The 13,555-nt window shown below is 48.8% G+C and overlaps 1 protein-coding gene across 1 annotated transcript; it reads right to left on the bottom strand.

The window, feature by feature from the left end:
• Window positions 1–420: 420 nt before the first annotated feature.
• Window positions 421–1,934, bottom strand: LOC146195370 (uncharacterized). The gene is made up of 2 exons (XM_084596780.1): window positions 1,586–1,934; window positions 421–1,484 (listed from the first exon to the last, which is right to left on the bottom strand). The coding sequence occupies exons 1-2, from the start codon at window positions 1,932–1,934 to the stop codon at window positions 421–423; spliced, it is 1,413 nt and encodes a 470-aa protein (XP_084452906.1).
• Window positions 1,935–13,555: the final 11,621 nt, after the last annotated feature.

Genomic DNA, 13,555 nt, shown 5'->3' with positions numbered 1-13,555 from the left:
GTAGATCGAGGTCAGCACTCTGTGGTCCCGATCCTGTTTGATGGCGCTCGGGAGACCGGCCAGCACCAGGTTGAACAGGAAGGGGCTGAGAACAGACCCCTGGGGCACTCCGGTGTTGATGGGGCGAGGCGAGCTCAGGGTCTGTCCAACCCGGACCTGCAGGGTACGATTGGAAAGAAAGGCTGTGATGAAACGCCGCAGGTTACCTGTGACTCCCAGGTCATCCAGAGCCTGTTGAATGGCCTGGTGTGGTAGGTGGTCGAAGGCAGACTCGACGTCCAGAAGGGCGAGAAAGGCGACGTCGCCCATGTACTGTGCCTCTTCCAGGGTGGACACTACATCCGCGATGGAGTCCGCTGTGCACCTGTGTCTCCAGAACCCGGACTGGCATTCAGGGAGAAAGTTCTTCACCCGTGCGATTCAAGAGAGGCGCTCCAGGACCACGGACTCCATGGCCTTGCAGGCTGCAGATGTCAGGGACATGGGGCGGTAGGACAAGAGCTGCTGGGGGGGCTTCTTCCCCTTGAGGATGGGGACCACGATGGCCGTAGTCCAACTCTCGGGAAGGATGCCGCTTTCCCAGATCCCGTTGAACACCTGCAGGAGGCGGGCCTTTTCTGGGGAGTCTAGGTTGCGCAGCATTTGGAGGGTGATCCCATCTGCACCTGGAGCCGTCTTTTTCTTGGACCGGTTGAGGGCTCGAAGAAGCTCGTGGGTGGTGATGGGATCCGAGCACTGAGCAGCGACCATGGAGGCTGCTGCGGGAGGAAGGGGGTGGCGAATCTGAGGCTCACGTAGTGGAGGGCTTGGGAGAGGGCCGACTGCAGGGCGGGCAGCCTTGGACAGGTGGTCGGCCAGCTCCTCGGCTAACACCTGGTATGACACCCCTCTGGCAATGGCGGCGCCCAGGACAGGATGGCGGTTGATGGTCACCTGCAGGAGAGATCGGAAGAGACGCCATGCTGTCGCTGACTGTCGGGCGGTTTGAAGCTTGTGGCAGAGGCTGGCCCATCCTTCTCGACCCCGTCGGTTGGCTTGTCGGCGGCAGCAAGCGTCGACCTTCCTCCATTTGGACCAGTCCTTGGGAAGCTCCGTCCGCTTGGCTATGCGTTCCGCCCTTCGCCTAGCTGCTCGAAGACCCAGTAGCCGGAGGTCAGGCACCGGGGGCAGTCTGGGAACATGGCCAGTCACGGTGGCACTCTGGGCACATTCTCCTAAAAGGGTTAGGAAGTCACCTGCGTGCGGGATACCCTTGGTCAGCTCCCTGAACTGAGACCACCTCGTTACCCGATACACCCTGTCTCGTTGTCGACGCTGCTTTGTAGGTGTCAGGTAGATGGGGAAGTGGTCGGAGCCCAGGGAGTCTGCCGCTCGCTCCCAGGTGTAGAAGCAGGACTCCGTCAGCAGGGCCAGGTCGAGGATGGACGAGCATCGAGGCCTGATGAAGGTTGGGGCCGTGGGCCTCAGGAACCGCATGCCAGCCGCTGAAATGGAATCCAGCAGCTTCTTACCCCTGGCTGAGGATGTCTGGCTGCCCCAGGCCCTGTGGTGAGATTAAAATCGCCACAGATTACGGCATCATTACCTAGGCGGCAATGCAGGGCCGTGAGGCAGGAAGGATCCCATGGGACGCCCGGGGGGACGTAGACCGAGGCCACCGAGGTGTCTGTGTTGCCCAGACGGACACGGATGGCGCAAATCTCGAGGTGTCCCAGGTCCTTGGCAGCGGCATCTAGCACCGTGTGCGGGATGGTGTTACGCACGTAGATGGCGGTGCGGGGGCGGTCCTGAGGGTGGGACGGGTCCAGGCAGGGGGCATCTGCACATGAACCGAGGGCACATTTGGACAGGCCAGAGTAACCAGTGTAGCCCGGAAGGCGAGCAGATTTTACAGGTATCCTGGTCTCCTGCAGCGCCAGGATGTCAACATTCATGGTACCCTGCAAAATCATGTCTCGTAGGTCAGCGTGGCGAGCGCGTAGGGAATTCACATTCCACTGGAGGACGCGTGGCCTCTCTGCGGTTCCTCTATGGCTCGCCATGGTTAAGGAGTGAAGGGCTCTCTGCAAGGAGAGCTGCCTCGTAGAGCTTACGTGCCCCGGAATTGGGGGGAAGCTTGGAGAGGAGGGTTTGGACCGCCAGTCGGATGGCAGAGGTCACGCCTGGTTGGACCTCACCCACCGTTGCAGGCGGCTTGGCAGGGCCTTGGGCTGCAGGGCGAGGTCTGGCCTTGAGGACCCCTGCGTAGTTACCTTTTCCCCCGATATTCTGATATCTCCAGATGCATCAGTTTCCTTACGAGGGCGTCCTCTTTCTCGTGACGTTCTCTACGTTCACGTTCCTCTTGACGTTCGTCAATGATCTCAAGGCATTCCGAACGCTCGTCATCTTCAGCTTCAAACGCAAGAATAGCCTTTAACACTTCTGGTTTTCTGAGTTTGTCTGACAAATCCAGACCCAACTCCTTCGCAAGCTCCAGCAATTTCGGTTTGCGCAACATGTTCAAATCCAAACCCATGGCTCTTCCTAGTGCTGCCTTCTCTACTGCCCACTATTGCCTTGCTGCAATTAACCCAGCAACAACGACAACACAATTACCAGCTCTGTTCTCTACTTAACAAAAGCCTGGCCAAACTCAGTAGAAGAAAGTCCCGCACACACCAAACCTCGCAGCCAAGAATCCAACGCAGTCGTTCCGCTGCAGGCAACCAGTCATCACACAGGGCTCGTTGCACTGCTCCCGACTTTCCGCTGAGCTGCTTTGATTCACGGGTCACGCCTGGGACATCTCCGCTCTTCCCACCAGATGTTGCACCTCAGTCAGGCTTTGCTCGTTTCACCGACCACGGTTACTGCTTGGTCGTCCTCATCTCTCCGCTGTTCACGTTGGACGACGGTATCGCCTGGTTCCTCCGACCACGGTTACGGCTTGGTCGTCGTTGTCCTACCGCTGTTCACCAGTTGTTAGGTTTGGGTTCGCGTGCGCCTGGGTAACGTACCACTGCCACCAGTTATTACGTGCGTGGCTCGCGTGCTGAGCCCACCGCTGACGCAAGTTGTTACGTGCGGCGCGCGGCCCCTCGGTAGCGTTGGCCTGGCGGCTCCGTGGACGGCGGACGGCATGAACGGTCCCAGCAAAGACGAGGCGTCTTCTAACGAAACATTTGCTACAACATCGGGAAAGTACGGGCAGAGAAGCTGACCCGGAGAGAATACAGACACGTTCACACAGCTGGTGTCTAGCGTCGCCTCCACGGCCCGTCAAAGGACTCTGTAGTCGGCCGCTGCTTTTTAGTTTTTCCAGTTCACAGGGAAAGGGTAAACCCTCACAGGAAAGGGAGAGCCAAACACGTTGGTTCACGACGAGATGACTCAATCGCAGGTGGTCAGACCTCATCTCCTCCACCTCCTGCAGAAGGGCGAGGGCGGCGCACTCTCTCACGAGCTCCAGGCTTGGCCGGCGTTTGCACACACACGCACGCACACACATTTGGCGCGTGGCAGGATCACGTTGAGACTCGCCCGTGGGAGGAAGCGTTGCGCGGCCGATGAACGGCGTCGAAATGGCCGATCCGCTCGCGGTTCTGCCTGTTGCTATACGGTGGCCGCGTCAGCTGTCCTACTTGTCGGTGGAGAAATGTAACAACACCTAAACCGCGCCGTAAGGGGAGGGAGGAAGGTTGAAGTAAAAGCGGAGGAAGGGGTGCAGTAGTAGAGGGCTCCGAAGCAATTTGACCACCTGGGGATCTTTACCAAAACCTAGAGCAAAAAAAAACAAATACCGACCAACAGCTAAATCGAATTAAGCCGTGCTTTTGCGCGTCTGTTTAACACTATTTTAGCCCTTCTAACTTTAATAACGCAATCGCTGCATAACATTTTGCATGGAACTGCATCCGTGATAACAGTTGTCTGCATTGATAGAAACACTTTGGGAATTTTCTGCTTTGCTTTCATAGGAAGACCACATCATCGCTAGCACTACGTCAAATACATTTTTCTTCATAAAAATAATCGGGCTTTACGGCATAGCCTGAGGGCTTTCACAGAAGGGGCTCGCATTTAAAAAGACTGTGGGAATTTTACACTTCGGCTCCAAATAGGGTTTTTTGGAAATGGCAAGCCTCCGTTAAGGCGGGGCTCACCTACAACCGGTGGCTATACCTGTTGTAAGCCGTCATTGCACCCGACACCGTTTATGTGGCGGACGATGGCTTTAACGACGCGCGTCTTCCTCTCCCTCTTTTTTTAACGAAATCTTCCCTACCCCTGTTGGAACCCAGCTTCGCGTGGCTCCACATAGCCTAGTTCTGCGCATGCGCGTGAAGTCACAGCCTAGGCAGCCAAGCGCTGCCACCGTTGCTAGCAACGCTTAAGAGGTGTGCGACGCATCCTCACTAAAAAAATTTGCCTCCGCCGGGAATCGAACCTACATCCCTTGAATTGTTGCTGTTGCGGCTGAAGGAAGAAGGCAAAGCAAATGCACGGGCCTGCTGCTGGCTCTGTAGCTGAACCACCTCGGGTGCCTCATGCGGGCAAAAGAGAAAATAGAGGAGGTAGCCTGTTCAATGACGGCCTCCAACCAATAAAAAAAATGGTAGCAGGCTAGCCCCTTCCGCAAGCGGCAGTCACCTAGCAGATTTTTTTTCTTTATTGCCGACATTGACATCAAAGCCAATAAGTACAGAGGATAAAACCATCAGCCTACTTCGGATGACGTAACAGATTAAAATCTCCTCAAAACAACCAAGTCATCAACAATACATTTCCATTCAGGTGGGTCAACTTGTGCATGGTGCACTTCTCTTAAGCTTGAGACACTTTCAAAAAAGTTTTCGCACACTGAGCGAATGTTGGCATCAGCTTGCCGTACTTACTTCCGCGTCCTCCAGAGACTGTGGAGGCCCAGAAGCATGATTAAGTCATATGGTACTTCTTTGTTTTCAACTGGCAACAATCTGATGCCGTAGGGGTCCAGAGGAAAGTCTTTTTTGAGAGGTCGCTGGAGCACATTCCAATGAAAAGTCGGGTCCCAACAGTCCAACAATACACGTTCTACTGTCTCAGGCGTTTTGAATAACAGTCAGCTGGTTGTCGATGGGACGAAGATTCTCTTTTCATGTAGCCACGCTAACAGGAAGCATATTCGAATGTAACTTAAAGAAAAACATTCGTAGAGTGGTTAACCGGGATTTTTTTACTCTTTTTAAAATATAATGCTCTCAGCCTCCACAATAAGGTTAACGGAAGATCGGAATCGGCATCACCGCGTCCACAACATCCTTATATAGTTTTAGTTTTGAAACGTTACGCAAGTACTAAACGGAAAATCGCACATGGAGTAGCCGAAAAGACAGCACAACCTCTCACATGTAACCATTCAAACTGCCAATCATATTTGCACAAGTTCAGTTCAGTCGTTCAGTCGTGTCCGACTCTTCGTGACCCTATGGACTATATCACGCCATGCTTTCCGGTCTTTCACTATCTTCCTAACATCACATAACTTCATCTGCAGTGCCTCGAGGATGCCATCTAACCATCGCGTTCGCTGCCTACCCCTTCTCCGGCGACCCTCAACCTTTCCCAACATCAAATCTTCCTCCAGCGATTCCTCTCTTCTCATCAGATGACCAAAGTAGCTGAGCTTTAACTTTAGAATTTGACCCTCCAATGAAGAGTCAGGGTTTATGGTGGATAATATCGACTGATTTGATCTTCTGGCAGTCCAAGGAACTCTCAAGAGTCTTCGCCAGCACCACAATTCAAACGCGTCAATTCTTTGACGGTCAGCCTTTTTCACAGTCCAACACTCGCATCCATACATCACAACTGGAAAGACAATAGCACGAGTTATACGGATCTTGGTTGGCAGACTAATGTCTCTGCTCTTTACTAGGCGGTCAAGACTAACCATTGCTGTCTTTCCCAGAAGCAGGCGTCTCCTAACTTCACGGCTGCAGTCTCCTTCCGAGGTAATCTTGGAGCCCAAGAAGAGAAAATCTGTCACAGCTTCCACTTCTTGTCCATTGGTGCTCTAGGACTTGATAGGGCAAGACGCCATGATATTTGTCTTTTTAATGTTTAGTTTAAGCCCAAACTTCTCACTCTCTTCCTGTACGCGCATCAGAAGTCTCTTGAGTTCCAATTCACTTTCTGCCATTAAAGCGGTGTCATCCGAATATCTAAGGTTGTTGATACGTTTTCCAGCAATGTTCACTCTATCTGAAGACTCGTCCAGACCGGCCTTCCTCATGATGCACTCAGCATATAAGTTAAATAGGCAGGGTGACAGTATGCAGCCTTGTCTCACTCCTTTCTCAATCGGAAGCCAATCAGTAAGACCATGCCCAGTTCTGACTGTGGCCTCTTGCCCTTCATATAGGTTCCTGAGGAGACAGATGAGGTGAATTGGAACTCCCATCTCTTGAGAGCTTGCCGCAATCTTCTGTGATCTACGCAGTCAAACGCTTTCGCATAATCAATAAAGCAGAAGTAGATGGATTTCTGCAACTCTCTTGCCTTTTCCATGATTCAGCGAAGGTTGGCAATCTGGTCTCTAGCTCCTGTGCTCTTGCCAAACCCAGCTTGCACGTCCGGAAGCTCCCGATCCACATACAGCTGCAGCCTACCTTGGAGTATTTTCAACATCACCTTGCTAGCATGTGAAATAAGCGCAATCGTGCGATAGCTGGAACTATCTTTGGCACTGCCTTTCTTTGGAATGGGGATGTAAACTGACCTCCTCCAATCCTGTGGCCACTGCAGAGTTGTCTAAATTTGCTGACATAATATATACAGAACGTTAACAGCGTCTTCATGATTGAGGTGTTGAAGCAATTCAGCTGAAATGCCATCAATTCCGCTAGCTTTGTTCTTCACAGCCGTCTTATGTTGGGTTTGCACATCCGGGTCCTTATTGTACAGTTCTTCTGTGTATTCCTGCCACCTCTTCATTATCTCTGAGGCTTCACTGAGGTTTTTGCCTCGTTTGTTCTTTATCACGCCCAACTTAGCACACAAGCTTCCTTTCATATATTTGATTCTCTTATACAGAGCTCTTGTGTTCCTCAATTGGCTGTTGTCCTCAACTGCTTGGCACTGTATATTCAGGAAGGCATTCTTATCTCGTCTTGCTATTTTCTGAGAATCCGCATTGAAAACCTTGTGTCTTTCTCTTTCCCCCATAACTTTTGCCATCCTCCTTTCCTCAGCTATTTGCAAAGCCTCTTCAATAACCAGTTTGCTTTCTGGCATTTCTTTTGCTTTGGAAATACTCTAGTAGCAACGTGTTGTATTATATCACGAACATCAGTCCACATCTCTTCAGGCTCTCTGTCTTCAAGATATAATTCTTCAAATCGATTCCTCACTTCCACAGCATATTCTGATGGAATTTGATCCAGATCATATTTGAAAGCCCTTTTAGTTTCTGCGTTTTCCTCAATCGAAGCTTAAGTTTGGCAACAAGAAGCTAATGATTGGTGCCACATCGCCCCAGGCCTTGTTTTTACTGCTTGTATAGCGCTTCTCCATCTCTGCCCGCAAAGAATATGATCAATCTGATTCATGCACAGAGCGTCCGGTGACGGTCATGTGTACAGGCGCCTCTTGTGCTGTTGAAAATGAGTATTCGCTATGGCCAGGTTGTTTTCTTGACAAAACTCTACTATAGGCTCTGCCCAGCTTCATTTGCCTCACCAATACCGCACTTTCCTGTAATTCCGGATATTTCTTCACTCTCCACATTAGCATTCCGGTCTCCTATGAGAAAAAGGAAGTCTGATGATGGAGTGCGGTCTAAAAGGCATTGCAGGTCAGCATAAAATCTCTCAACGTCAGCTTCTTCAGCAGTAGTGGTTGGTGCATAGACGTGGATAACTGTTATGTTGAAAGGGTGACCTTGGATCCGTAGTGAAACCATTCGGTCGTTTTTGGGGTTGTACCCTAGCACTGCTTTGCCCATTCTTCTGTTTACTATGAGAATGACCCGATTTCTTCTCCTGGATTCGCGCCCACAGTAAAAGACATAATAGTCGCCGGAATTGAATTCTCCCATTCCGGTCCACTTGAGCTCGCTGATACCCAAGATATCAATGTTCAATCAGTCCATTTCTCGCTTGACGACATCCAGTTTACCTTGCGTCATAGATCTTACATTCCATGTTGCTATGTGATATATCTCCTTGCAACATCGGACTTTTCGGTCGCTTCCCGACACATCTACAACCGAGTGTCCTTTTGGCTTTAGCCCAGCCGCTTCATTCGTCCTGAAGCTACTAGGAATCGCCCTTTGTTCATCCACAGTAACATGTGGGATGCCTTTCACCCTGGGGGGCTCATCTTCCGGCGCCATAACATTAATTCTATTGTGACTAGCCATAGGGTTTTCTTGGAAGGAAATAGTGGAATGGTTGCCACTACCACCTCCAGTGAATCACATTTTTTTAGAACTTTCTGCCGTAACCTGTCTATCTTGGGTGACCTTACACAGCAGAGCTCACGACTTCGTCGAGTTTCGCAAGCCCCTCCGCCACGGCAAAGCAGTGATCCATGAAGGGGATGTGCACAAGACGAAACCTAAAATTCTCCGAGAAGCCTCTGGAACCGTACTTGTAGAATAGTAGCGAGAAAAGTATCCCTTTGATCTCAAAGAACGAAAAACCGCGACACAACTTGACGCAGAAATAAATGCACAAGGAAAACGCCTCCTTTTATCACTGAAACGAATTGGTACGGCTGGTTCTCTCCCATTTCGAGTATCAAATAAACACAGAGAACACCCGGTGTATCTTTTGGATCCTGGCCCGACTTGCACAAAGCACGTTCATCAAATACCATATTTTGGAAATGAGGAAAATATTGCACACAATGGCGTACGTAATCATTGATAACTGCCTTCCTGCCACGCTTCAGCTTTCTCTCTCGCCCTCGACACTCCCTGATTCCAGTATTTTCTTGGTTCTCGATAACACTCGAGTGGGACGCCGAGATATTGCGTCGGCAAAGTCGACCATCGCATCCGGAAAAAGTGTTCAGGCATCGTTTCCCATTCGCCGTGCGAAAATCCAGAGCTCTGTCCGCTATGCATCTTGCCGTCGTATATCACGCATTCAACTGTTTTCGTAGCCAGCCTCTCTCTCGAACTTTGTGAATGTGTGTTTTTCTGCACGTACACTGGTTTATTTCTCTACCTTCATGCAGTCGCTGAGAGTCAGGAACGCTGAGACACCCCGTTTGCTCGCAAAATTTATCTACCATATTGTTTACTTCAGTAACGCTGCCCCTGCCTGAACAGAATACTGCGACGTCGTCTGCATAAGGTGATCGGCGAGTGATATACGTTTGATTATCACGAGATACAAAGTCGGAACCGGGTGGAGTTCTCGGCGAGCGCTCGTCGGTATCGTACGCGTAGTTAAAGAGGTCAGGCCGAGAAGGTGGAAGGCGTTGGCGGCAAAGGCGTGCAACATGGCCCGGCAGCCCGCATGTGGTGCAGATTGGCCGGTTGTCCGCTGTACGCGAAGGGACCGTAGGGCGTTGGCGTACCCTTCGAACAGGGACATGGAATGCAGACCCAGGCAAAGGCGAAGGATGGCTGGAAGGGGCGGCCTGGTAGGATACAAAAGCAATTTGCATTAGGGGCCTGGCCGCAACTTGGGCGTACGTCAGTGGTGCCGTGACGTGCGCCTCTACAGGGCTGGGCTGGAGCACGGGACTGGGCGGAAGGACATCAGCAATGTGGTCTTGCACGACACGCCGTATGGTAGGGGCCAAAGATGGAGCCATGTTAGGAACAAGGCGGCCAGTATCTTGTAATTGAGGGACCAGGGATAGCTAGCGGGCGACCCCTTCTCGAACGAAGGCCTTTATCTGTTGAATCAAAGGGCTGTCCTCTGATGCAGCAAAACCGGACCGCCGGGTAGAAGTGCGCTGCTTACAAAGCTCGTCGTAGCTCTGGCAAAGTTTAGTCACGTCACTGACGGTGGCAGGATTTTTTACCCAGAGGACCTGACACGCGTCCTCAGAGATACCTTTCAGGATGTTTCCAATCTTAGCGGCTTCGGAAATTAGTGGGTCGACACGTTTGCACAGGTCAACAATGTCTTCTATATAAATGGTGAATGACTTCGGCATACTGAGTGCGCTCACGCAAGCGTTGCTCTGCTCGGATCTTGCGAACTGCGGGACGGCCGAGCACTTCCGCAAAATAATTCTTAAATGCAGACCACGATGGCAGGTCTGCCTCATGGTTACGAAACCAGAGGTTCGCCACGTCGGTCAGCTAAAGGATTACGTTACTTAGCTTGATTGTGGCGTCCCATCTGTTGTAACTACTGGCACGCTCATACGCCTACAACCAATCGTCGACGTCTTGGTCGGCCGCGCCACTGAAGAGGCATGGATCAAGCTGCCGTAGAATGCCAAAACACAAAACCATGGTTGGGATGGGCGGCGATGTCGAGGTGGTCTTGTCCGGCATGGTGGAAGCAGAGGGAAATGTGCGGCTTCTTAGTTCCAGGGTGGATAGGAACGTACTCAGCGGCACCTGCACCAATTGTAGGGGTGTGTTTATTCAGTCAACCCAGATGGATTTAGCCGCTCAGGATGAACTCGCAGCGGAGCGTTGTTGTTGTTTTGGTTGTTGTTGTTGACGAAATAACTTATGGCACGTACCCACAGAGGGGGATCGCCCGAGAATGAATTGGGTAGCAAAGAAAATTTTTGAAGTATACTTGCATAAAAAAAGTGACTTGAGGGATAGAGGAAACGAAACAAAACAGGAAATAAGTGAAATATAAAATGAAAAGTGATAATACAAACGGGAGATTGACACTGCAATTGTAGAACAAGTGATGTTTAAATATTTAGCAAGGCAAACGATTTGACTCCAGTAAAAACTTTTGCACGGCGGTGAAAACAGATAAAACATAGATGGTGGCGCCAAATGATGACAATATCGGGCTAGTTAAACTGAGGCCAAGCAGTTGCAATGGCATTTCCATCGACTGTCTTCTCAACGTAGTGAAGCGGCGGCAAAACAGTAAAAAGTGATCTAACAATTCCTGTTGACCGCAAAATGCGCAGACTTGAGGACGTTCCAAACCAGACCTGTAAAGATAGAAATTTAAAGGTGGGATATAGCATCGCAGCCTTGTTAGAGAAATCTCAGGTTACCGTGAATGATATAATTTTCTATTCCAAGAACAATTTAGATGCAGGTAGTCATCACATCTTAAAAGATGTCCATTTTTCATATTTAATAGAACGTTTCTCAGAAATCTCGCTGCGGTGATGTACGCTGTCGCCGGAAGGACAGATAAAACGGGGCCATTGAGGGACTCTTTTGCCAAACTATCAGCATATTCATTTAAAGTCACATTGCTGTGGTCTGATACCCATACCATATGTACAATTTTCAAATGTCTAGGGATAAGGGAGAGAAAGGTTTTTACTTTTGCAGACTTCGCCGACGAAGAGAGGGATGAACACTAGTATAGGGAGTCGGAAATAACAGCCTCTAAAAAAAGAGGAGTCTAATTTCCGTACAGCGAGTACCACCGCCAAAAACTCCGCTTCGAAAATTGGGGTGAAGTACGGAAACCGGACAGAAAAATACCAGTCTAAATGCGAACAATACATACCCACACCCGCCTTTTCATTACATTGAGATGCGTCAGTAGCTACTACTAAACGAGCAGAAACGCTTCTGAAATGATCTTCCAATAATCCGTATAGAATAACGGATGATAAGTCTTCAGCATTATTCGGCAATATGTCGTCAAAGACAATTTCAACAGATGAACCGATGGTTTGTATGAGTAGAATACTAGGAAGGGAAACATTTAAAGGGTCCTGCAAATGTTTGACCATAGCAACCTGCGGGGTGTGAAATTTTGGAAATGAACACCAAAAAAGGAGGTCGGTTGACAGCAAAAAATAGACATAGATCAGTGAAAATCTGATTGGTACATCCTTAGGTACGTCAGAACAGTTAGAATTTGTAATCTACATATCAAGGGAGGAATCCGGGCTTCAAGGTAGAGCACATTGTTTGGAACGAATTTTGGAAGTCCAAAACACAACCGTAGCACTTCTCGCTCCAAGAGAACAAGCGGTCGAATTTTATAAGCTGCTGAACCAGAAAACAAGACTGAACCGAACTCTAATATTGTACGCACATACATAACATAAACATTAAAAGCACATCTCTCCGCATTCCAGACCGGGGATGACTAATTCGGCGCAACATGCCCACGGCCCGAGCCCCTTTCGTAGTAATATGGTTATTGTGGGGTTGCCATGAAAGATTATTATCATATGTGACCCCTAAATACTTTAATGATTTAACCTGTGGTATTGTTTGCTTCTGATACATCACAGACAGGCTTACAGGACCTTTTATATTGAATACAAGGACCACGCTTTTGTTCACATTTATTGTGTGACGCAAGCCACACAACCAAATCTCAATAGAGTTTAGGTACATTTGCAAGCGGAGATAAAGGGATTGAATATCCGATACAGTTGCAAAAAAACGAAATATCATCTGCATATACGTTAGTGTGATCGTCATGATTAACTGGAATAGAGCTGAGTAGTATGTTGAAAAGGACTGGTGAGAGGACTGCTCCTTGTGGCACATTCCTTGCTTGCTTATATCTGCCAGAATGAACGCCATTTAATGCACAATAAAACCCTCGGTGTTGGCGGAATTCAGATATCCAGGCTACTAAATAATCTGGAAACTGAAGAGATTTTAATTTTTGCAATAGAATGCTATGTTCAACGCTATCATTGGTTTTGGCTATATGTAGTGTTATCAAGGCAGCGTGCATTTTTTGGTGCACGCTAGAACTCGACTCTCGAGGTAAGCATGCGGATTCCAGATGAAACACTTTTGACGGAAACCAATTTGACAAGGGCTTTGGACATTTTCTTGATTATTGAAGTCCGAAATGCGTATAAGTATGACCCGTTTAATTAATTTTAAAATGTTTAATGTTAATGCAATTGGTCTAATATTATCTATAGAAAAGAATAGAATATAATATATTCTATACTTTATTCTTAAGTAAAGGAATTATTTTGGCAAGTTTCTATTCTGGGTGTATTCAAGCATTTTTGATGGAATAATTTACTAGCTCTAATAATGTCTCAGGTGACTCGTCAAAAAGAATTTTTAACATTGTTGAAGTTACGTTATCAGGGCCGGGAGCAGCATCTGGTGATCTCATAACTATAGGAGAAAACTCAAAAACGGAAATTAGTGGATCATAATTGACTGAATCCATTGGAATTACAGATATCGAGCATGAAGGAAGTGTAGACGAGAAACGCTTCTCCAGTCCTTTGGCAATTGTTTTAATTGTGTCTATTGATTCATGAGGAGTCCAAATAAGGGAATGTAGATTTTGTAAGTGCGGAATCTTTTTCCGAGAGCGTGAAAAAAAAAAAAAGGGCAGTTCGATTGCCAGATTTGGACAGGAAATCAAAATGCTTAACATCATACTCGTGCTTCGCTTTTGCAACTGTACGTTTGAAAGTAGCTGCA

This window comes from Amblyomma maculatum, chromosome 3 (genome assembly GCF_055883805.1).
Source record: "Amblyomma maculatum isolate TAMU_Amacu chromosome 3, ASM5588380v1, whole genome shotgun sequence".
In the NCBI taxonomy this organism is placed as follows: Eukaryota; Metazoa; Arthropoda; class Arachnida; order Ixodida; family Ixodidae; genus Amblyomma; species Amblyomma maculatum.
Note: the sequence above shows the minus strand (reverse complement) of the source record. Positions and strands in the feature narration are given on the sequence as shown.